This window comes from Mesocricetus auratus, unplaced genomic scaffold (assembly GCF_017639785.1).
Source record: "Mesocricetus auratus isolate SY011 unplaced genomic scaffold, BCM_Maur_2.0 Super-Scaffold_4256, whole genome shotgun sequence".
NCBI classification, from domain to species: Eukaryota; Metazoa; Chordata; class Mammalia; order Rodentia; family Cricetidae; genus Mesocricetus; species Mesocricetus auratus.
The window spans coordinates 49849010-49874695 of record NW_024429182.1 but is presented as its reverse complement, the minus strand read 5'-3'; the positions used below and the strand labels follow the sequence as shown (position 1 = coordinate 49874695).

General features: G+C 47.0%; 1 protein-coding gene across 2 annotated transcripts in view; it reads left to right on the top strand.

Annotated features, from left to right (window-relative positions):
• Nucleotides 1-24869, top strand: part of Ahnak (AHNAK nucleoprotein) — an 88671-nt gene extending 63802 nt beyond the window's left edge. The window contains exon 6 of one of the 2 annotated variants that reach the window (XM_040747968.1): nt 24528-24869. In XM_040747968.1, the coding sequence (XP_040603902.1) occupies nt 24528-24535 (8 nt within the window). In that variant the 3' untranslated portion in view covers nt 24536-24869. Of the gene's footprint in view, nt 1-19638; nt 19779-24527 lie in introns of those variants that run through there. The other variant, XM_040747963.1, reaches the window with a different exon arrangement.
• Nucleotides 24870-25686: the final 817 nt, after the last annotated feature.

Below are 25686 nucleotides of genomic sequence, written 5' to 3'. Positions count from 1 at the left end.
CAGAGTATTTTAAACAGGGCTTCTGGCCATCCTCATGCCAGGGTCTGGATAATTCTTCCAGAAATTATGGTAGCGGGTGGGAAGAGAGGGAGGGGAAGTATGGTCCTGGCGTAGGCATCAAGGGAGGGCTGAATTCATGTGGTTGGTAAGGGCTGGTGTGAGTCAGAGTGGTCAGGAGGAAGGCCAGCAGCTACAGAGGCCCTGGGCTGGGTGGGGGAGGAGAGGCGGCTGGTTTCTAGTAGTTATTACTTAGTGGTGGTGGGGTTGACAGAGGCCTAAGAATTCGAGATGGAGAGATCTCATGAATGGTGGCTCACAAGATGGGTGCTGAAGAATGTAGAGATGGGATGGGGTTTGTGGTACTCAGGGAGGGCAGTGGGTGAGAGCTACTTGGAACAACCGAAATGGAGGAGCCTGGAGAAGCGGCGGCTGGTTCCACTCTGGGCCTAGGGGCAATAGAATGACACTGTGTGTTGGCCTGGGTGAATGGGGTTAGCATGTGCAGGGGGAAGCCTACAGGAGAAGTGTTTGAAAGCGACTGGCTGTATTTCTTATTCTCCTCACTGCTGTGGCAAAATTCCTGACAAAGCGCATGAGGAAAGAGGGTACAATGATGGAGAAGTCACGGCAGCAGGAAGTTGAAACAACTGGTCACATCGCAGCCACGATCAGCTGGTATGGGCCCATGTCTGTAATTCCAGCATTTGAGAGGTTGAAATGGGGCTTGTAGGGAAAATGATCCAGCCAAAGAAACACACGTTGGCCCTGGAATCAGAGCCAGTGAAAGAAATGTACCTTGGCCCTAAAACTAGAACCAAAAGGCTAAAAAGGACCAGAGAAAGAAACACACTTGGGCCCTGAAACCAGAGCCAAATCTAACCCTAACCCTGTGCAGAAAACCAACCAATCCCTGAGCAGGAGATCTAGCCATCCTAAACTCAGGGATTGAAATCTGACCATTCTCCACCCTGAAAAACTCTGGCCCCTAAGAATCCCTAAATAAACCCTGTGTCTGTTCAGCTTGTGGCTGTTCATGCCTCCCGGCTGTCCTCTACCACTCTGGCAGAGGACAGCCACTCTCTGGGTTCTTCCCTCCCAATAAATCTCTTGAATGAGGCTTGGGTGAGACCTTCTTTTGCCGGAGCAGAGAGGACCCTAGGTAGAGCAGAGCAGAGGGAACTGAACTGTAACAACTTTGCCGGGGAAACCCTCTCCTGCTGGAGCAGAGCTGATACACTGAGGAAGCCTTTCCTTGAAGCAGGACTGTAAGCTGCTAAGCTTACTGTGGCCTGTGGTATTCTTTGGCTTCCGAGTGCCATAATCCAACCCTGTCCATCACATTTGATCCATCGAAATGCTTATAGGGCTAGCGTGAGATCCAGGTCAGCTGAGGGCTATAGGGTAACACTCAGATAGATAGATAGATAGATAGATGCATATATACATACATACATACATACATACATACATACATACATACATACATAGTCCAGGCATGGATACACATACCTGTAATCAGAACTTGGGGAATTGGAAGTAGGAGAACAAAGAAATTGAAGTCATCTTTGGTTGCATAGTGAGCTTTAGGCTAGCCCAGTCTACTTGAGACCTTGTTTCAAAAATAAATAAATAAATAAATAAAAAATGTGGAGAAGGTTCAGTGGGTTAGTACGCTCTTGGCTCTTGTTTTTTATTTTTATTTATTTTTCTTGAGACAAGGTTCCAATGTGTAAGTCCAGTCTATTCTCAAATATGTGATCCTTGTACCTTAGTCCCCTAAATGGTGGAATTATAGGTGTCTGTGTGGATGCATGCCTGTGTGTATGTAGCAGTGTGCATGCATACATGCACCTGTGCTTATATAGACACACACACATATGTATGTGTTAACACTCATGTAAACACAGGTTTAGAAATGTATGTTTGCTTGCATATGCAAGTATGTGGATTGCATCCATGTACATGCACACATGAGAGGGGACTGCAGTAGGCTAGGATCCTACTTCAGCTGTCAGGGGTCAGAGCCAGCAACATCCAAGTTACTGTCAAAACAGCCTCAGACTCAGTCTAAGAGTGTCTAGGCAAGTAAAGTTACATTTTTTTAGTAGTAAAAAACGGTATTGCTTCTGTCCGTGAAAAATGACAATTTTCTCTTTGTTAAGAGGTTAGATGGAAGATGTTTTCTTAACTTTATGAGGTCTTGTGGGTATGGAGATAGATCTAGATTTGTTTAACATTTCCCCTTCCCCAAAGCGGAGGCTTGGAAGATAGACAGATGTGACTACTATAGACTTTCCAAGTCCTCTGTTACCGCAGACATGGTGTCCTTCTCCCTTGTCCCCACTGTATCCTGCCTCTGTGTTCTCCAACGCACAGCTCACACTAGGGCTCCCTCTCCCCGTTGTCTTTGCTTTTCTTGGGCAGTGGTTCTCAGGGGTGCTATCCTGACAATGTCTGAATACACTTGTCACAACTAGGGGACTTCTACTGCCATCTAGTATGCGGTGGCAGGATTGCCACTAATTAGCCTACAACGCAAATCAGATTCCTGCAAGACACAAGAAAGAAGTGTCCCAGCTATAGTGCTAAAACTGCTGCTGCTTGGCCTGGTGAAATGGCTCAGTGGTGGAGGTTCCTTCTGCTGAGTCTAATGATCAGAGTTTGCAGCCCAGAACTCACAGGGTTGGAAGAGAGAACTGACTCCACATGTGAACTGTGGTGTGCTCTCTGTCTGCTATGATACTTGGGAGATACTGGGTTTAGACTTGTTTCAGTCAGAAGGATTCCTCTGAACACTGCCAGTCTCCTCCCACTGTTTTCGTTCCTGTAGCTAAGCAAGCTGAGGCTCCCCCTGTAGGAGTCCCTCTCTAAACCCTTCTCTGACACCCTTTCAGTTTACAGGGTTGGTCACCGTGGTGAAAGTACCTGGGCTGTCCTGTAAGAAGGTTGTGTTGAGAGGAACTCCAGCAGGCTCCATATCTGCACTACTTAATATGTATTCCCTTGGGGTTTACTAGCTGGGCAAGCACTGAGTTATTGTGAACAACTGAACCATTAGTCTCTTTAGAAGGGTTTGGTGTTTTTTCTCTGCAAGAAAACAAGGGCAGTGGGATGAAGATTAGCCTAAGGCATCATTCACAAACTCTGCAGCACTGGGTGAGAATCTGGGACTCTAGTCAGCAAACAAGCCTCACTCTGTGGCATGGCTAAGCATCAGGACCTTGAGATGTGAGGCTCTATCTAACTCTGGTGGTTTTGGTAGCAAGGACCCCTGGGGTGGTTTTCTTTTCTTTTTTTTTATTGTTCTCTCTCTCTCTCTGTCTCTCTCTCTTGAGAAGGATCTCACTCCACCTAGGGCTACTGAGTGCTGGTATCATAGGTGTGAGCCATCAGGCCTGGCTTGCTCTTTGGTTTATGTTAGAACACACAGGCTTGTGTAGAACGTGTTTGCTGCTTACCTCATCTTTTCCACGCTATGAATTTAAACAATTGTCACCTTCCTTTACCTTTGGGCCTTCAAGTACAGTGTAGCATGGTTCCATGAATCTAATTAATCCTGATATAATTACTAACAACTAACATAATTGTCTCCAGTGCTTCTGAGGGACAGAGACCAGTCTTCATGACTCATCTTTAAGTCCTTGTCTCTGAAACCTTTCAAGTGTTAAATAAGCCTGATGGGAGATAAGGCTGCAGGAAGTGCTTTTTGAACTAAACTGAAGTTCAAAGAAGCAAATGGCAGGCCTGAGCCATTGAATACACTCTGAGGAAAGATACTGCTAGGGAGTTGTGTTTCGGAATATTTGTTTAACTGTGTAAATATGTGTTGCATTTGTTTAATTATGTAAAGATGTGTTGCTGCTTTACCTTGCCTAAGGCACCTGACTGGTCTAATAAAAAGCTGAATGGCCAAAGTGAGGGAGGAGGTATAGCCGGAACTTCCAGGCAGAGAGAGTAGGTAGAAGGAGGAATTTAGGCTTGAGGAGAAAGAAAAGGAGATGCCAGAGGCCAGCCAGCTAGACACAGAGGAAACAGGAAAGTAGGACATACAGAATGAAAGAAAGGTAAAAGCCCTAAAGCAAAACATAGAGGAATAGAATCAGGTTAAATTAAGTTTAAAAAAGCTAGTAGAACAAGCATAAGCTAGGGCTGGGCATTCCTAATTGATAGTAAGTCTCCATGTCTTGAATTCTGAGCTGGTTGGTGGTCCAAAAGGTTGTAGCAGGGGACGCTGGCAACTACTTGTCTTTCCTTTCCAAGCAAACCATGGCTTCTAGTGTGATTTCCTGAGTGTTGACAGACTCAACCACCTCGAGATATGTGTTTGGAATCTGTGGTAGAGACTAGATGCTCAGAATTTAAACCGTCTTTGTCTGTCTGTCTGTCTGTCTGTCTGTCTGTCTGTCTGTCTGTCTCTTCCTCTGGCCTCATCCTGTATTTCCCTTACTCTGCTTTCTTCTGTCCTTCACCACATAGTCCTGGTGCCATGATGTTCTGTCCAAGGACATGGAGCTAAGTACCCTTGGACTGACTTCTCTGAAACCTGTAGCCCCCCAGAAATCTTTCTTTGGTTACATTGTGTTTGTATTTGGGTCCAGTGATGATAAAGATTTTCTTGGGGAGAAAAGAATGGAGGCCTGAGGAGAAGCAGATATTCATTGAGAACAGGTAAATCAGCTGAAAAAGGCCTGGAAATGGATTGGTAGGAGAAGAGAAAGCTGGGGCTAGGGAAATATTTTTTCCTTGTTTTTTTTTTGTTTTTTGTTTTTTGTTTTTCAAAACAGGGTTTCACTGTGGCTTTGGAGGCTGTCCTGGAACTAGCTCTTGTAGACCAGGCTGGTCTTGAACTCACAGAGATCCGCCTGCCTCTGCCTCCCAAGTGCTGGGATTAAAGGTGTGCACCACCACCACCCGGCAGTTATTTTTATTTTTATTCATGTGTATATGCATATCTCTATGTCTATGTGTGGGTACCTGTGGAGGTCATAAGAGGGGGAGTTAGGGCTCCTGGAGCTATAGTTACAGGCGGTTGTGAGCCATCTGATGTGGGTGCTGGGAACTGAAGTTGGGTCCATTGGAAGAGCAGCAAGTGCTGCTAATGATTAAGCCATCTCAGCAGGTCCTGGGAAATATTAGTTTTTGAGGACAGCCTCAAAAGTCTCAGAGAAGCCCTTGCATTAGGAGAGGGAAGGAAGGGGGTTCTTTTGTACCCCATGTTAGTTCCTGCTGCAGCTGCCAGCCTGCCTCAACAGTCACTATGCTGTACATACACCTCTTAAAAGTGCCCACCTAAAGATCTGAGTAAATTGGGATCATGGGGGGCAGGGGGAGGATGGAAGGGAGAGGGGGAAAATGTATAGTTCAGTTAAAAAAAAGTGCCCATCTGTCACGGTCCTCCCTTGTTGCACTTGCTTGTCTGTCTGTCTGTCTGTCTCCCGGCATCTCTCCTGTCCCCGCTCCAAGACAGCCTTTTGCTCTTTCACGTAAATCCCTTGCACTAATTTTGTTGCGTGTGGCATGTCCTCTCCTCTTAGGGGCATACTTTGGCAGGGCCACCGAAGGTACCCACTTTGCTGTGTTTTATCCTTTCACCCGACTGCGTATAAGAAACAAGCAAAGCACATCTGTGATTAGAGCTTTATCTAAAAGTCCTGTTTCAGATGAAAAGTTCCGGATCTCAGGAATACCCTCAGTCCCAGGCAAAGCAGGGCAGTTGGTCATTCCATCAAAGGACAGGCCTGCTCTGAGAGGGAGTGCATAGCTGATAGCTGGATGAAGGCAGGCAGGCAGGCAGAAGGCTGGACAGAAGGAAGATGAGGTAGCCTTTTGATCTTGGCTTCTATTTTCTTGGTGACTTAATCAGTGAGATTGTAATCTGAAAACAAAGAGCGGGAGGGAGGAAGGCTCAGGGGAACAGACAGGCTGAGGGCTCATCATTATGCAAAAGGAGAAAGGGAATTTCTAGCAAAGGTAGGGATGTTTCCAGGCAGTGCTGGGTGGCAGCTTGACACTGGTAGTCAGAAATCTAAAGGGATACCAGTCAGTCTGAATATGGGGTGTATGCTCTCTGCAGTGAGCCAAATGGCTGACATTCTGTTATAATCAACTCATTGCAAAGAATTGACCTTTAGAATATAATTAAAACATACATTATTGGCAACACGTTCTGGGTCTGTAGAACTGGGAAGTAAACAGCAGAGGCCAAACTATTGAGAATAAATCATGACTTCATCTTCTTCTTGTGTGTGCGTGCATGTGTGTGTGTGTGTGTGTGTGTGTGTGTGTGTGAGTGTGTGTGTGTGTGTGTGTGAGTGTGTGTTACATAGGGATACATGTGGAAGGGGCTTGTCAATGTGCCTTTCAGTATTTCTCTGTGAACCTACCTACCACAGTGGACAGGACATGATTTCCTTTGAAAACATGGCCACTCATTTGTGTGTGTTTCAGAGGCCAACTTGTGATGTTGGTCATTACCTTCCACCTTGTTTGCGACAGTGTCCCCTTCCCCGCACCCTGATATAAACTAGGCTAGCTAGGCTGAGGACACTCAGGGATTCGCCTGTCTCCACCTCCCATTTCTCTGGAAAAGCACTGGAATTACAAAGCCACAGCTGGAAAGATGGCTTAGTGACTGCTATTTCAGGGGACCCATGTTCTGTTCCTAGCACCCACATGATGGCTAATAATCAGCTGTAACTCTAGTCTCAGGAGATCTAGTATCTTCTTCTGGCCTCCGTGAGGACTGTGTACACATGGTGCATGGACAATGTGATGCAGGCAAACATTCACATTTAAAAAGGAGGAGGAGCTGGAAAAAACCCTTAACTACAAACCAAGGCATACCACTGGGCCTGGCTTTGTGTGGGCTCTGGGGACTTGTATTTAGGTTCTCACATTTGGATGGAGGAAACTGCTGACCCTTGGGGTGAGGCAGCTGAGCTCTGAATAACTGTGGTTGTTGGAGGACTCAGGCCACTGGCTAGAGGGCCGAGATGAGATGAGATGAGGTGGACATAGGGAGTTCTCCATATGAGATCCTGATGGATGGGACGGGAGTAGGGGTTCCCAGGCCTTAGGAGACTGCTGAAATACTGTCTCTTGCCTTCTGCTTTATTTTATTTTTAAAATTTTTTTATTATTATTTTTCTTTTTTTGGTTTTTCGAGACAGGGTTTCTCTGTGTTGTTTTGGAGGCTGTCGGTCCAGCCTGGCATCGAACTCACAGAGATCCGCCTGCCTCTGCCTCCCAAGTGCTGGGATTAAAGGCGTGCACCACCCCTGCCTGGCTATTTTATTTTATTTTATTTTGTGTGGTGCCTGGGATCAAATTCAGGGCCTTGCATAATCTGGGTGAACAAACCTCTCCTATCTTCACCCCAAGCTCATGTGCTCTGTCTTACTTTATTAGTTATTATTATTGTTATTACTGTTTGAGACATGGTCTCACTGTGTAGCTCAGGCTGGTCTTACACTCATGTCAGTCCTCCTGCCTCAGCCTCCCCAGGACCAGGATTGTAAGCATATGTAGCCTTTGAGTTTGACTTGTGCTCTGTTTCAGAAGGCAGGGACAGGAGGCCATTTGAGAAAGCATCTATTTGAAAGCTGAAATGTCCTTGTGTAAAGGCTTTGCCTTCGGTTTCTCTGCCTCATAAAGTGACTCATCTGTTCCCTGGAGGCTTCTGCATAGCTGGGGCTTTATTGAGCCAACTGCAAACACATCAATGGTTGGACAATTGCTCCCATTTTGTCATGGCTTATAACTTGAAGGTGACTTATTTTTTTTTAAGTATTTAAACTGAAGATACAATTACATCATGCCTTCCCTTCCCTTTCCTCCTTCCAGTCCCTCCCATGTTCCCCTCAACTTGCTCTCACTCAAATCCATGACCTCTTTTTATTTATGAAGGGAACTTTTGAAAAGAAAGTACTCAGTCATGGAGAACTCAAAATGCTTTTGAAGAATTCATTCTAAAACCCTTAGCTGTTGACTTTTCTTCTACTGAGTATGAAGAGTAGAAATGATGTTACTTAATTGATTTTCTCTTTTAAAATTCTATCATCTCTCTATCTCTACCAATCATCCATCTATCTATCTATCTATCTTCTATGGTTTATCAACCAGTCTATCAATCAATCAATCAATCAATCAATCAATCAGTCAATCAATCAATCTATCTATCTATCAATCATCTATCTATCTATCTATCAATCATCTATCTATCTATCTATCTTCTATGGTTTATCAACCAGTCCATCAATCAATCAATCAGTCAGTCAATCAATCAATCAATCAATCTATCTATCAATCATCTATCTATCTATCAATCATCTATCTATCTATCTATCTATCTATCTATCTATCTATCTATCTATCGTCTGTGTCCATGAGTCCCACAGTGTGTGTGGAGGTCAGGGAACAACTTGGAGGAGACAGTTTTCTCCTTCCACCACCTGGGTCCTGGAGGTCAGGGTTGACTTTAAGTGGCTTCCCTGGCTGAGCTGTCTTGTTGGTCCTCATTTTTGTAACCATTTTTTGGTGTGCAGGGGATGGAACGTGGGGCCTCACATATGCTAGGACACTCTGTACGACTGAGCTAGGACCCCGGCCCCAGGCACTTCAGCCGTGCCTTTCACCTGACCATTGCCACTTTGGCCACAGCACGCCTCAGCGGCCAGCAGTACGCATGCCCATGGCCATTGGACAGACCTAAGTGGGCCAGGAAAGGAGTTCCTTTCTATAGCTCTGGGAAGAGTATTTGACTGTTTCTCCACCTGTAAGATGTGGGTGTTAGGATTTGATGAACCCACATGTGTGCTTAAAAATGATTTTATTTTGACTGGGAGTGGTGGCATACTCCTTTAACGCCAGCAGAGCAGGTGGATCTCTGTGAGTTTAAAGCCAGCTTTGTTTATGTAGTGAGTTCTAGGCCAGCCACAGAGACCCTGCCTCAAAAAACAGTTTTATTTTTTAATTGTGTGTGTGTGTGTGAGAGAGAGAGAAAGACAGAGAGAGAGAGAGAGAGAGAAAGGGGTGGGGAAGGGAGTTCAATTCTCTTGGAGGCTAGAAGAGGGTGTTGGATTTGGAGCTGGAGTATAGGCAGTTGTGAGTCACCCAACATGTGGGTGCTGGGAACTGAATTTGGGTTTTCTAGAAAAGCAGTACATGCGCTTAATCACTGACATAATCTTTTAAAATGACATTTGTTTGTGTGTGTATGTTTTGCTTCTGTGTAGGTGCAGGAGAGGGCAACATGTGGGAGTTGGTTTTCCAAGGACTGAACTCAGGTCGTCAGGTTTGGTAGCACACATCTTTATCCCCTGAGACATCTACTGGCCCTCTTTCACATTCTTGCTTTCTGACCAGCCGATACATCTAACCTCCTCAATGGCCCCCTTTCTGGCTAGTTCTGATTCCTTCTCTGCTCCTGCTCCTGCTCCTGCTCCTACTTTTAGCTTTGCAGAAGGGTTGGTTCACTCCCATGGAAGTCAGGAGAAGGGCTCACCTTCTAGCTGCCTGTCTGTGCTACTTTGCCTACTTCTGGGTCCTGGATTTCAGTTTTCTCATGTGCTAAATGAGGGCCCAGGACAGTGTGTGCTCTGAGAGGCTTTTCAGCTATTACATGGGTGGGCTGAAGAGCTCCTGGTGGCCTATGTTTTTTTTTTTTTTTTTTTTTTTGGTTTTTCGAGACAGGGTTTCTCTGTGGCTTTTGGAGGCTGTCCTGGAACTCGCTCGGTAGACCAGGCTGGTCTCGAACTCACAGAGATCCGCCTGCCTCTGCCTCCCGAGTGCTGGGATTAAAGGCGTGCGCCACCAACGCCCGGCTCCTGGTGGCCTATGACTTGACCTTGGAGTATGCTTGCTTGCTGGGCTCATCCCTGCTGACAGAGGACAAAACGCAGCCATGTTCTCCGGAGAGGAGGAAAAGGAACGATGACTCTCACAACTTGCTCCTCTCCGGGGAACAGCCAGCTCAAGGCAGGCATTTGCTGCTCTTGTGAAGGGTGGTGACTTTAGGTTTTGGGCAGAGGACAGGCAGCGGAAGCTGGACCCGTTTCCAGTGCTCCTGAGTCAGTTCTTTGTGGTCTGTTTTCATTTTTTCATCTGAAATGTTGTGAAATCCCAGACTGCAGCCACACCCACATACATTCTGAGTATACTTGTGGTACATTCCAACTCGAAGTCTGAGGGCTGTGGAGAAGATCTCTCACCTGCCAGCACCCCTTTTCCTGGTCCTTGTGGGGGAATATTTTAAGATGTTCTGGGGTGGCTGGCTGCAGTGGCTAATATGAATTGTCACCTTGATAGAACCTGGAATCACTGACCTGACCAGCCTCTGGGCACATCTGTGAGGGGTGATCTCAATTCTGTAAGTGGAAGAATGAAGACCTGCCCTGGGAGTGAGGAGCCAGGCTAAGACCTACCCTGAGAGTGAGGAATGTCATTCCATAGGCTAAGACCTACCCTGAGAGTGAGGAATGTCATTCCATAGGCTAAGACCTACCCTGGGAGTGAGGAATGTCATTCCATAGGCTAAGACCTACCCTGGGAGTGAGGAATGTCATTCCATAGGCTAAGACCTACCCTGGGAGTGAGGAATGTCATTCCTTAGGTTAAGGTCCTGACTACATGCAGATGAGGGGGAGAGTTGAGCATGCCTTTCTTGCTCTGACTGTGGTTGCAAGGTGACCAGCTGCATCAAGCCCCGGTTGCCATGACCTCTGCCATGATGGACCATACCCTCAAACTTGTGAGCCAAGATAAACTTTCCCTTCCCTGAACAGTAGTTGCCACGTATTTTGTCACAGTCACAGAACAAGTAGCATATACCAGCCATCTTGTTTTTTCCTGGATTGCCCAGGTTTTAGTACTACAAGTCAAGTGATCCAAGACAGGTGGTCTTCCTTCCTCGGTCTATGTCAAGGTACATCCAGCTTCCTCAGACAGGCTACAGGTAAGTGAAGGATCCAGCAGGGCACAAGCCCCAGCATCACCTGCGGTACTTCATAAACGTACCCAATGAGTCTGATCACGCAGAACTGTTTAGGTACCACACCTTGAGAGACCTACTGCAAGGGGCTAGGGAGGGAAGAGAGCCAGCACCTGCCTCAAGTGACTTACAAGTTAGGCAGAAGGATCAGACAGAGACCATCATGAGTGCCAGTCAAGTTTCTCACTCCTCCCGCCCTCTGGAGTAACTGGGTGCTGACAAAGCTTGGCTTTGTTCATCACAAAGGGTGACTCAGTGTTTTCTGGCTGGAGGCCCATAAGAGGGTGTGCCAATCTCAAGAAGTGAGTGTCCACTTCTGCCTCTACCAGACTGCCTTGTTGTAGAACCAATGCTTGTTCCCATGCTCTGCAGTCCCTTTGGTGAGGGGATCAGGAGAGCCCATCTCTCTTGTAGCCCTGCTCCCTGGTATGTGAGGAGGCAGTGGCCACATTCTTCTGCTTTGTAGGCAGCTGCCAGTTGTAAACAAAGTCTTTTCCCAACTGAGCCAATGAACTGCCTTCCTCAAGGGCACTCTGAGGTGCAGAGGCTCCTGAATAACTACTGAGTTGATGGAAGAGGGTTCCCTCCTTGTACCCCTGTGGCAAAGAGGTGGACACTTTGAATCATGTGTAGCAGATCTCTGTCTCTGTCTCTGTCTCTCTGTCACTCTGTCTCTCTGTCTGTCTATCTCTGTCAATCTCTCTCCCCCTCCTTCCCTCCCTCCCTCCCTCCCTCCCTTCCTCCCTCCCTCCCTCCTAGGGTTTATTACACTTACATTCCTATTCCTGCTCCAGAGCTAACATGTGACAGTCCTGTAGGCAGGGCAGTGTGCTGCTGGACATGAGGTCAATGGATGGACTCGGGGAGGTTCCAGGAGACCAACTTGGGATGATCGGGCTACACCTCACCGCTGACCAGGGGGTGTCTGTAAGGCTCATCCAGTTATTTTGAGAGCTTGGGTAGAGTGTGAGTTCCTATAGATTACCATTACGAGTGTCCCAAACAGTGTAGCATGATGGCCAGGAGCTCAGGCTCTGGAGCTTGCTTCCCTGGATTGACCTATTGTCTACGCCATTTATCAGATGGATAATAAGCCTCTCTGAGCCTCAGTTTTCTCAACTTTAAAATGGGGATAATAGTGTTCTCTAGGTTGGAGACTCAATGAGGTAAGTGAAGGGTAGCCTGAGTTGCTATCGTCAGTGACGTCAGCAACGCCGATGGTGTTGGTGGGCTAGGATCTGTAATGAAGTGCCGTAGATGGGCGGGAGCTTTGCAGAAATGTGTTTTCACGGTGCCATGGAAACTGGAAGTTCAAGATCAAGTGTCAGCAGGTCTGGCCTCTCCTCCTTGCTTGGTACCCTTGGTTATTTCCTCCTCCCCTTCCCTTCCTCCTTCTCTTTAGTTTTTTGAGACAGGGTTTCATGTAGCCCATGCTGGCCTAAAACTTGTTATGTAGCCAAGGCTTCCTCTGAATTATTTACTTACTTTTTTTTTTTTTTGAGTCAGAGTTTCTCTGTGTATCCCTGGCTGTCCTGGAACTCACTCTGTAGACCAGGCTGCCTCGAACTCACAGAGATCCTCCTGCCTTCAGAGTGCTGGAATTAAAGGTGTGCACCACCAACACCTGGCTTCATTTGAACTCTTGATCCTCCTGACTCCATCCAAGTGCTGGGGTTTCAGGCCTACACCACTATGGGTTGCTCCCTCTCCTGCTCATTTCCCTCTTCCTGTCCGTGTGTCTCTCTATGGGTCTTACTATGTAGCCCAGGCCCAATTCTCAGACTCACAGAGAACCTGCCATAGCCTCCCAACTGCAGGGATTATAGGTGTGAGGGCCACTCCTCATTCATTGTTCGCTTTGAGTCGGGGTCTTACTCTGTAGCCCTGGTTGGCCTGGAACTCACAGAGATCTGCTTGTTCTTGCCCCACAAGGGCTGGGATTAAATGCACGTGCCATCAAGCCTGGTGATTGCTGAGTTATTGACCATCTTCTTGTTCATGGCTATTCTGAGGGGGGCTGGGTTTGATGCGGAAGCTGGAATTCTCTTCAGTTCTTTAGACGGGTCTTGCTCTGACTGGCCTCAAACTCGTGGTCCCCCTGCCTCTACCTCCTGAGTGGGGGTGATTTTGACCTTGCACATTTCTCCCAGCCCTTTTCAGACTCCTTGGAAGCTTCAGAATTAACTCAGAATTTCTCACCGCAGACATTAATCCTCTTGTTGATATGTCCCTAGAGCACAGACCACCATGTTCTGATCTAGAATTTAAACTCTACTCCTGGCTTCCCCCATCTCCTTTCTCCCACCCTCTGGGGGAACTGAAACACCTTGGGAAGCTAACTCACTTCTTAGGAACAGTCTTCTGGGAAGGCTGTGGTGCCCTCTAGGTTCAAGTGTTGTCTTTGCTGTTGACTCTGAGTCTCCTGTGGTTTATGCTTCTTTTTCTTCATCCCTGAGTTCCCATGTGCTTGGTAATTATGGCTAAATTCTTTGTTTTTATTTGAATCAGGGTCTTCTATAGTAATCCATATTTTGGCCTGGCTGGCCTTGAATATCCTGCTTCAGCCTCACATGCTGGGTTTACAGGTATGCCCCATCATGTCCAACTGTGGCTAATTTTTATTCTTCTTGTCGCTACTGCTCCCTCCACCTTCACATTCCAAGTGGTTCCGAGTGTACTATTTTCCCTTAGAGTGAGGGTGAGCTGGAGGAAATGACTCTGGCACAGCCATGGTCATCTAGTCATCAGGGAAGCTGATGACAAGTTGAACAAAGCCATCAATCATCACACACACACACACACACACACACACACACACACACACACACACACACACACGTGCGCGCACGCACGGTGATACTAATAAAAGGGGGCAGTGAAATGGCTTTGTGGGTAAAGGTGCTTGCTGAACAAGCCTGGTAACCTGAGTTCAATCCCTGGGGAGTAGAGAGAAAGGTTACAGTAGAGAACTGCCCCCCACAGTTGTCCTCTGACTGTCCCCCAATAACAAATAATGAGACCATAAGAGTAGCACAAATCCAACTTCCTGAAGGTGCATCCTAACAGAGCCCCCTCTGCAGACAGAGCAGTGGAATAAACCAACTGCGCAGCATAGTGGGTGGGGCTTCAGCGTCCAGGTTACCCAGTTGCGGCTTTACTTCCTTGTTAGGTGTCTTGCCTCAGTCTCCCTCATGCTGAAAATAGGGCAACAGCCACGAGTATTATAATATCACATAAAGGTGACACCCAAGATTACAGAGGGAAGTGTTCTGCATGAAGGAAGCACTCAGAAATTGTGAACTCTACTGTTCTGTTGGCATTGGGCTTGTGACATACCAAGCATGTGTTTCATGGGAATATTTGATAGTTATCCATCAGAGGACACCTAGCCTGAGATTATCTTTGCTTTCCCTTCCTTCCTTCCTTCCTTCCTTCCTTCCTTCCTTCCTTCCTTCCTTCCTTCCTTCCTTCCTTTTTCTCTCCCTCTCTGCCTTCCTTCCTCCCTCTCTCTCTCCCTGCTTTCCTCCCCTCTCTCTCCCTCTCTTCCTCCCTTCCTTCTTCCCTTCCTTTCTTTCTGGCTACAGGCCAGAGAATCCTATTACTAATAATTCCAATTAACAATTCTAAGCAATTACCAGCAGTCCTCCCATCAAGTGACTGTCTGGGAAAGGTGTGGGACAACAGAAGATACTGTCTGGGAATGAGGAAGGTCCTGTTAGGGAAATGGGCTGGAGCAACCCCTCTTCTGACACCATCTTGTCCTAGACTTATGGCATAAACACCTTCTGCTCTTGGTTTCCTTTATACAGAAGACTTGTTCCAAGGATTGTCCTGAAGCTTTATTAGAAAAGAGATGCGACCCAGACCTACCCTTGGGTCATGGAGGTGACACCACTAACACTCTATTATAAGGTGGTCCTGAGATGTTTGATCTTGAAGTTTCTTCACCAGCCTTTATTGTGATTGTGAGTGTGCATGAGGAGGCCAGAGGTTGATGTCTTGTGTCTTCCTTGGTCATCTACAGTGATTTCTGAGACAGAGTCTCTCACTGATCCTGGAGCTCATTGATTAGGCTAGACTGACTGTCAGTGAGCCCCTGGGAGTTAACTGTCTTTGCCCTTGATCCAGGTACGGGGGTTATGGGCAATGCCTCTAGCTTATGTGGGTGCTGTGTTTTGAACTCAGGCTCTCATACTTGTATGGTAGTCACTTTATCCACAGAGCTATCTTCCCAGCTCCTAGACTGGGCAGCTTCTCTCTCTCTTTCAGAGAAGGTAAGGACATTCTAGGCAGGGAGGCAGCAGGAGCACATAGGGCATGTCCAGCAAGTGCCCAGTGGCATAGCATGACTGGAGTGTTTTGCAGCAGGCAGAGTCTTAGTGGAATCTTCTTTTGGGAAGTATGAGGCCACTGGTGGTTTTAAATAAAGAAGAGACATGAGTTTGCCTTTGTTTTGGTCAACATCATAACCATCATAACAGCAATTATAGTGATCAATAGAAACCACAATTTTTGTGCTAGGCATTAGCTAAAATGCTTCAACATGACTCATCTTATTTAATCCTACCTTGGAGATGACTGGGGAGAGTTCACAAAGCCCATTCACACAGCAGCAGGGCAGAGCAAGCCAGCTGTCCAAACAGGAAGTTAATGCTAGTAACTGTTCCTCAGTCTCCCTAAACCTTGGTGTCTTCACCTCTGATATTAACTTAATAGGGTTTTCTTAAAAATACATGTAAAACACTTGGCATGGTGCCTGGAACATTATAACAACTCAATAAGGGTTAGTCATTGTGACTTTTGTGAGGATTTTCCATTTTAGAGTGTCCCCTGCTATTCCAGGTGCTAGGTGGTACCAATGAATTCTCATGGGTTGAAACCAGTAAACTGGGCTCATAAAGCCACCCCTGTCAGTGTAGGGTGAAGCAGAGGGTGTGTCTTCTGCATCTGCTTGTGCCCTCTTTAACTGCCTTGGCTACCATTCTGGACACCTGGCTCTCCCTGCCGCTGGTACTTCTCCAGCTCAGCTCTGGGAAAATCTGTTCTACAGTGGTTTCTCTGAGATGACCCCTTTCTTCCCTCTCTGTGTTTTTGATACAGTTGAGTGGGGATGTGGGGATGTATGGACCCCATAAGTGTCATAGGGGAGGAGCAATGGAAGGGAGCTGAGGCAGGAATTGACTTGAGTTCTTCGGGGAGGACTCATGAGCACTGGGAGGGTTGCAGGTGGGAGTAGACAGGACAACTTTAAGGAATATTTTGGGTCTAGAATTGATAGGCTGTGATGATTTAATACAAGGAGAAGTGAAGAGTAAGTGGTATTTTAGTCTGAGTGGCTTGGGGACAAGCAGTGGACATTGGTTTCCATGCATACACTTCACAGGGAAGCATTTTCCCTGGGATGATGGGTTGGAGGTGTAGGTGGGAAGGATGCTGAGGAGAAGCCTCAGGATTTGACGCTTAGGCTCTTGAGAGAATAGCTTTCATAGAATTGCTGGGCTTTCCTACTGGTGTAAGGGCATAGGACTTACTGGACACTCAGGAGGTGAAGGCAGACTATCAGGAAGTTGACTGCTAAAGGTAAGAGGGAGGTGGGACAGTGACTGTTTGGGACAGTGCAGGAGGCAGGCACACGAGGTCTTCAGCATTTGGAGAAAGGAGTCAGCAGGAGAGAGAGCAGGTTAAAGGCTTTGTTGTGGTGGTTTGTGTAGGTCCATGTACACGTATTTGTATGTGCATGTGCACATGTATGAACAGGAGCAAGTGCATGTGTGTGCGTGTGGAGGTCTGGGACAACCTTGGATGCTGTTCCTCAGCAATTGTCCACCTTGTATTTTCTGAGACAGGGTTTCTCCCTGGCCTGAGAAGCATAGACTAAGTTGGACTGGCTGGTTGGTGAGCCCCAGGGATCTCCATGTTTCTGCCTTGCCAATGCTGGGATTACATGGGTCTGGGAACTAACTTTGGCCTCACATTTACACTTCACCTCTACTGGGCTATCTTCTTAGCTTGAGGGTAAAGGCTTTGAACCTTTAAGATGGGATAATTGATCTCCATGCTTTGAAAGAGACAGGGATTCGATCAGTGCAAGGTAGTGACTGTCACTAGGATGAGCGGGGACACTTTCCTAAGAGAAGGCAAATGCTTTCTACAGCAGCAAGACAGGACCGGGAGGCTGGCAATACATGAAGATGTTTTTCTTTGGTGTGAAATGGGTTGACTTGCTTTGAAATTTTTTTTGTTTTGTTTTTTTGAGACAGGGTTTTTCTGTATTGCTTTGGAGACTGTCCTGGACCTAGCTCTGTAGACCAGGCTGCTGGCCTTGAACTCACAGAGATCCGCCTGCCTCTGCTTCCCGAATGCTGGGATTAAAGGCGTATGCCACCAACGCCCGGCTGAAATAGTATTCTTATCCTTGCCTTTTTCTTTATCTTTAACATTCTGACATAGTATACTCTTCAAAAATATTCTATCTGGCCAGGCAATGGTGGTGCATGCCTTTAATCCCAGCACTCAGGAGGCAGAGACAGGCAGATCTCTGTGAGTTCGAGGCCAACCTGGTCTACATACTAAGTTCTAGGGCAGCCAGGGCAGTTACATAGAGAAACCCTGTCCAAAAAAAAAAATTCAGTGTGTGTCGTAGTTAGGTTTCTATTGCTGTGAAGACACACCATGACCACAGCAACTCTTATAAAGAAAACATTGAATTGGGTGGCTTGCTTACAGTTTTAGAGGTTTAGTCCATTACCATCATGGAGGGGAGCATGGCGGCATACAGGAGACATAGTGCTGGCAACAGGAACTAGACTGACTGACACACTGAGAAAAGTTTGAGCAAAGGAGACCTCAAAAAACCCACTCCCCACAGTACACACTTCCTCCAACAAGCTTATTCCTACTCCAACAAAGCCACACCTCCTAATAATGCCACTGCCTGTGAGCTTATGGGGGCAAATTACATTCAAACAATGACAGTGTAGCTATACACTGGGAAGTCCATCCTGTGTTTTCTTGTTCCGAAGGATGTAGTTGCCACATAGGGAGGCATGGGTGTGGCTATCACGAGGTGAAATCCAGAGAATCTGGATCACTTAAATGGCACAAAAATTCTAAGTCCTGAAGAGTTGGGTGGGCAGATGGCTTTACAGAGGGACACCCTTGAGTTGGCCAGGCGGACCTGGGATCCAAAGCCAGGTCTATGCTCGTAAGCTGGGTTTTACTGATATCCTCCTCTGCTGTAGTCATAAAAGTGTGCTGGCTAGTCACAGGGCATTCCCACCCCAGGGAGCCTGACCGTTCAGGGTGCCCCAGCACAAGACAGAGCCTTTGTGTCACCGTTACTGCTGGTTCTTCCCTTTTGGCATCTGTCCTCTTGTTTTGGGAATGATGGCATGAGGCCAGCTGGTAGGACTGGGAGCCAAACCTTTCTCCTCTGTTTATTCACATGGTTTCTATGGATGTGGCAAAAAAGCAAACAGAAGTTTGACTAGATATACAGGCTTGATACCCTGCAGCATTTAAAACTGGTGTCTACTTACGTAGATGGCTAAAGACATAACATTATGTTAAAATGAATAATGGCCCCAGCAGGGGAAAAAATGTGTTTTAAAGAAAAAGTCCTCCGCAGGGAGGAACGTGCAAGGGCCTCACTGCTCGGAGAAGTACTAGCTCGGTGTCTTCTTCTCCGTGGTCCCTCTGTGCTGTCTAGGGGTGAGTCCAGAAGGGACATTTTCTTCCAGGCCACCCTCTTCACCCGGCACCTGGGGATGGGCTTGGAATGAGGGAGGCTCTGTGGATGTGTGCCGTGCTGCCAGGACAGCTTGATGTTGGGAATAAGGGAGGAGCACTTGGGCCCCGGCAAACTGTTCAAGTCAATGTGTCTGGTTCTGGTCCATCTGGGGTCTGCTTTGTCACCTCTGGCATGGGAGTTCATTTGTTGTTCTTATTATTTGAATAGAATACCTTTCATTTACTCTTGGACAATGTCCTAGGTGTAAACAATGTATCTTGCTTGTATCCATTCCAACTCTCCCCTTTCACTTCCCCCAAGCACCAGGGTACCACCTTACCCACTTGGCGACCTCTCTTTTTTGTGGCTCACTGAGTGCAGTTGTGCTGCTGGTTGTAATGCTGACTGATCTTGTTGGCTTGGCCCTGGGCAGATCTTGTACAGGTAACTACAGCTGCAGTGGGTTCATGGGTGCAGTCGCCATGTCACATCAAGACGATATCGTTTTATAGCACTCCTCCCCATCTTCTGATTCTTACATTCTTTTGTGCCCTCTTCCAATATGTTCCCTGAGTCTTGTGGGGAGCTGTTAGCAGAGATGTCTCATTTAGGGCTGAGCAGTCGATACTTAGTTATTGTCAGCATTTTGACCAGTTATGAGTTTGCATTGGCTGCTGCCCACTGCATAGAGAAGCTCCTCTGGGCAGGTTTGAGGACAGCACTGATCTATAAATAAAACCATAAGTATTTAGTTAGAAGGCAGTTTAACAGCATGCCCATTTAGCAAGACAGGAGTAGTAGGTTTCCCCTGGCCCTATCACTAGGTTTACAGTAACAGGTATGATGACATAGGACCCTAAACTGGAGTGTTTAGGGATGTGCCTGTATGGTTAATCTTGTACCATCTCATCTGTCCTGACAGAAACAGCTAGTCACCAAACATGGAGTAACTGAAACTTTATATTTAATGGAGAAGAAGCTCCGATGTGTTTCTGCCTTCAAGGAATCAGCATCTAGCTGGAGGGAAAAAAAAGGGAGGCTATGGAGATCACTCAAGGCGATTGGGGTTGACCTGTCTTGCTGTGCAGACACTCTGGAAGGCAAGTAGCTCTGGGCGGGGTGTGCTGACAGCTAGCCATGCTCAGCCTCCTGGCAACCAAAGCAGGGAGAAAGGAGAATCTGGTATTCATTGTGTGGTTGTTTCTAACTTCCTTCTGCTTTCAAGATCCTCTTCTGAGGGAGAACAATGTCCCAAACATCGAGGCTTGGCTTTTCTGGTACCTGCCCAGCCACAGGGTGGGTCAGGCACCCGAAAGCATACAATGGAGAGCTCTGGCAGCAGATAGCTCTGACATCCTTTGAGAGTCGCTGGGGACAGTGGGGTGGGGGAGAGCTGATGAAACAACCTTCCGCCCATTTCACGTATAAATGTTATTTTAAACTTTCCCCAAACCACCAGCATTCTGATGATGACTCAGGTGTCTTGGAGGAGGCCACAGAGTCACAGGACTCCCTGCAGGACTTAGACCAGGAGTTATAGGGCCATGCCATGCCCCATGCCCCGGAAGTTGGCAGTAGTGGTGGGTACTGAGACCATCTACCTGGAGGATGCAGCTCAAGGACCAGAGCATGGGAAGGTCCTAAGCTGCCATTCCACAGCAGGGGTCTTTAAGGCTAACTGGGGACAGAAGGCCCAGTGCTGTGTCCAAGGAATGGGGTGGGGTTTCCTCTTTCCTTGCTGTCTTTACACTTGGTCTTTTATTTGTAGATTTTAGAACTTTATCAGCCTTTCCGGGATCACTTTTCATTACCAAATAATAGAATGGTTGCAAGAATGATGTGTCCATGTGTATAAAAAGTCAAGAGGAGCTCGAGGGAGTGTGAGTGTGGCCTGCAGTCTGTAGGAGTCCTGCCAGTCACTTTTAAGATGTGACAATATGGGATAGAGAGATGGTTCAGAGGTTAAGAACACTGACTGCTCTTCCAGAGGTCCTGTGTTCAATTCCCAGCAACCACACGATGGCTCACAACCATCTATAATGAGATCTGGTGCCCTCTTCTGGCCTGTAGGCATACATGCAGGCAGAACACTAAATAAATAAAAAATAAACATAAGATGTGATATTGTTCGGTGGTTACTAACCCTTACTGGTTTTCCAGAGGATCCTGAGTTCAGGTCTCAGCACCCATATCAGATGGATCACAACTGCTTTTAACTCTAGCTCCAGGGTTAACTCTTCTGGCCTACACACACACACACACACACACACACACACACTGAGGTAGGAGGATCACTTGTGATCAGTGTCAGCTAGGATTACATGGTGAATTCCAAGGATATCCTAGGCTACAGAGTCAGGCCATGTCTCAAAAAATAAAATAAAATAAATAAAAACTGTAGGAAGGTGAGTAGGAATTTCACATGTATGACATTTGAGTTTGATATCCTTACCATTTCTGCTATTTGTTTAATTTTTTTCTGGGGACTGGAGAGATGGCTCAGCAGTTAAAGAGCACTGGCTGCTCTTCCAGAGGACCTGGTTTCAATTCCCAGCACACACATGGCAGCTCACAACTCCAGTTCCAGGAAATTTGACCATTCACACACACAGACATACATGCAGGGAAACACCAATGCAACAGGAAATAAAAATAAATCATTAAAAAATGTTTTAAAAGTATTTTTCTGGTGTTTAAATAGATGATTTATTTATTTATTCAAATGGTTTTGCATTTGTTTAGTGTGTGTGCATGTGTGGGTGTTTATGTGTCAGACATTAGAGAGCTTGTGGGACTTAGTTCTCTCCCTCTTCATTTGCATTGGGTCTGAAGATTCAGCATAGGTTGTCAAGCTTGGTTAGCAAGTAGCCTTACCTGCTGGGTCATCTTGCCAGCACCCCTATTTATGTGGGGTTTGAGACAAGGTATAGGTACATATCCCAGACTGGCATTGAACTTGTGGTCTCCCTGCTCTACTCTCCCAACTGCTGTGGTTTCAGGAGTGCACCGCTGGTACCTAGCTTTCCTGACTAATTTTTAAACCCTTTAGTTTAATCAGAAATGTTTTCAGCTGGGCACGTAACTTAGTTGGTAGAGCGCTTGCCTAGAAAGAAAGGGCCAGGCAGACATCGTCCCCAGGCTCCCGCCCATGCTTTGCAGATCTCTTGTTTTTTATTGTCTTCACTGGGGACAGGTGTGGTCAGATGGCATGACATCCTTTCAGTCGTGATTACAGGACTGCACTGTATGTAACCACAGTGTGAGTCATCATGAGATATTCTGGATGTGACTGGTGGTCATCTTTGTTCCCTGGAAGCTGAGGCACGAGTCCCAGGCATGGACATTGGCACTCCTGGACTGGGGGCCTGTCATATCATGCTTGCTCTGGTTTCCTGGATGGGAGAAAGTTTCGAGGGAGAACGAAGCTGTGGGAAGTAACCCGTGTTCCAATGGGACTGGAAATCCTGCCTCAAGGCCTGGAACTTTGACTTCCTGTTTGACCTGGCACTTGTTCCCCCACATTTTTGGCCCTGACACATCCTCTTCCTCCCCCTCTCAGGATGTTTCCTCATCTGCAAAATGAGGGGGTTGCATTAGATCATATCTTTGGCCCCTTTAAATTTGATGATTCTGCCTCCCAGCCACCCCCTCATGCCCCCCCCCCCGCCCCAGGCCTTTTAATTGACCGTGAGAAGATGAGGAAGAAGGTATGTTCTGTAGCCCCTGCTCCCGACAGAACATGAGCTAGTCTAACAGATCAATGGTGAGAAAACCCTGTTTGCGGAAGGAGAGGCAGGACGGGGAAATATTTGAAAGGCGCGTGTGCAAATGCTCTGCAGATAGCAGACAGATGGAAATATTTGAAAGGCGCGTGTGCAAATGTTCTGCAGGTAACAGACACATGGCAACGAAAGGAAAAGGGTGGAAGAGGGAGAAGACAGATGCACCGTCAAGGTTTATAAAGGAGAGAACAGCGTTGCTGGGATGGGATGGATGGACTAGCAACAGACCCACAGTGTGGGTGAATATGTTTTAAGCTGCTGGCCTCAGTGCTGAGGGGAACCACAGTTTGCATGTTTAATGTTCCCTGAGATAAGGTTCATGGGTGAAAGGCATGGTCCCCAGGGTGCCATTGGAAGGTGGCACCTTCCTGGTAGGAGAGCTTAGGTGGTTAGGGTGTGCCTCTAATGGGGACTGTGGGCCTTTAGCCTCTTTCTGCTTCCTGGCCAGGAGGTGAGCTGTTCACTTCTGTCTCCTGTACTGTAACTGACCTGGCAGAATGAAGGTATTCTAAAGGGGCACTTGTGTCTGTCAGGCTACTGAAACAGTGAACTCCAAAGAAAGGGGGGATCTTCCCAGAATTCTCATGTTAGGAGGAGGAAAAGGCACCAGCCAGAGGCAGAACTTGTTTCCTGGAAAGAGATTTCACACCGTTCTCACAGCTTGTCAGATCACTTTATGGGACTAAAAATCCAGATAAAGACGGGTCCCTGGTGGGCGAGGTCACACCTTGACAGGGACTGCTTGGAAGAGCATGTTCTTCATCCTCTAAACTTTGACCTCACTTCAGCACCCTGAAGATGGACTTGGGGTGGGGGGCCCCTTTGTCCTTCCCAGTGTGGTCACCCTGAATACAATCCTCCCTCTGCTTTCCACTTTCAGTTTGGCTCTTTCAATTGGTTCATTGGGGATGGGTGTCTGGGCCTCTCATACACACAGGCTGTGAACCCCAAGTTCGATAACAGCCACCAGGTTCCATCAAAGGCTCAAGCAAGGGGTGTATCAGATCTTGGACTGTGTTCTCCAAAACATGTGGTTTCAGATAAGTATTTCTTCTTCTAAAGAAATTATCCCAGTTATTTCCTTATAGTAACAGAAAGCTGACCACACAAGGAGATTGATGGGATCCCCTCCCCTTCCTGATTCACTATGGAAGAGCCACAACCTGTAAGGGACCCTTCCTCGGGAGTCAGCAGGGGTGGTTGTTGATGCCACTTGACAATCTGATGATAAGAGACTGGGTGGTCCAGTGACTCAGGCGATCGCTAGCCTATGAGCTCTCTCAGGAAGACAGTCAGAGTTTCTCTCACTTTTTACAAAAATAACAATTCAGTTGTTATTCCTAGAGTCATGTCGAGGAAGATGAACAGAAATAAGAATTGTATCATGGACCTGTAATGCCAGCTACTCAGGAGGCCTGAGAGACAAGGCTAGCCTAGGCAACTTGGTGAGACCCTGTCTAAAAAGGGGTAAGGAGGTAGCTCAATGGTAGAGTAGTGTGTGCAATGCCCTGTGTTCCATCCCCAGTGCCCAGTGGGTGTGGTTACCTGTAGAGGCCAGAAGGTGTTAGAGCTCCCTAAAATGGAGTTGCAAGCAGTTGTGAATGGCCTGACTTGGATGCTAGGAGCCCAGCTCAGACCCTATGAAGCACAAGAAGCAGGCTTAGGCTCCAAGTCCTGAAAGTGATTTCTTAATGGCTAAGGCTAGAGGTGGCTGCTCTCTTCCTGGATGTTCTCTAGAACACTTTGTTCTCTTCTGATCTTGGGCTCGTACAGGGCACCCAAAGGATACATACCGGCTTTTTCACAACTTCCGTTAAGTCCTTGCCGAATGGAAACCACACAAAGAGGTACATCCAGACCCAAACATAACCAAATTTCCAAAGCTTCCTACTAGGCACAGGTTCCTTTCGAGGTTCTGCTGGGAGGGGGGGGGGGGCTTTTCTAGCCTGTGCAGAATGAACAGGGTGGAGAGGTACAAATAGTGTTTGGAATAAAACAAACAAACAAAAAGCCCTCTGTTGTTTTACAGAACTGTAGCGGTGGCCAGGAAGAAAACTGCCTCCACTGGAGGTTGTTTTTGCTGCTGTTCTTTGGAGCATTGTTCTAAAAATGGGAAATTACATCTTGCCATGCCAAAGGAAACAAACACCCGCAGTTAAAGGGACCCCTTCCCTGAGGTGACGACTTTTTGGAGCATGCACAGTGGTAGCTACAGCCACTTCTGGACGGAGGCTGTGGCAGAAGGTTGGAGTGCTCTCTTTTCTTGCAAGGGTGGGTTGTGGGCTTATCTTTGCAACTAAGATGGGCTTTGGCAGCTGTGAGCACAAATGACTGTCTACTTACCCACCCAATAAACATTTGTCAAGCATCATCCGTTCTGTGACCACCTTATGGGTTTTGCTTATTTGTTTGTATTTTGAGATGATCTGGAAAGCTGGTTTGAAATTTACAACCCTCCTGCCTCAGCCTAGAGGGTGCTGGGACTACATGCACCACCATGCCCCGCCAGCTGAGTGTGGTTTGCTCTGTTTCCTTCCCTGGCTTGTTCAGATTCCAGGGAGTGTTGACTCTGGGCAGGCAGCTTTCTTGTTACATTTTCTTCAGTTTTCAGAGTCAGCACATGACAGCCTGTCCACATGACTGAGGAGCCTTGCTTCCTCTTTCCTCTCTCTCTCTCCTTTCTCTTTCCATTGATTAGTATGAAGCAATAGAAACAGAACTTTAGTGTGTCAATCATTACATTGCTCTAGATGCAGGACTTTCCAAATTGTCCTGTCACTGTGGTACAGTCTGAAATTCTTGTCCTCTGGTGGCAGGCATTCAAAGATCTTTTTTTGATTATCTGGCTAATATTTAACCTTTATCCATAAAGTACAAAATAATCAGGCTTTCAAATTTATCGGGCACGAAATGGATGCATTTCAGAATGATTTGTGGTTTCAGAAGAATCTAGCTTTGTGATTTCATCTTCTTTAGGAACAAGGATTCAAGACCACAGGGCTTTGGGAATTTTTTTTTTCAAGACAGGGTTTCTCTGTTTTGGAAGCTGTCCTGGAACTTACTCTGTAGACTAGGCTGGCCTCGAACTCACAGAGATTTGCCTGCCTCTGCCTCCCAAGTGCTGGGATTAAAGGCGTGCGCCACCAACTCCCAGTGGAATTATGCTTATAACCAGCTACCTATGCTGT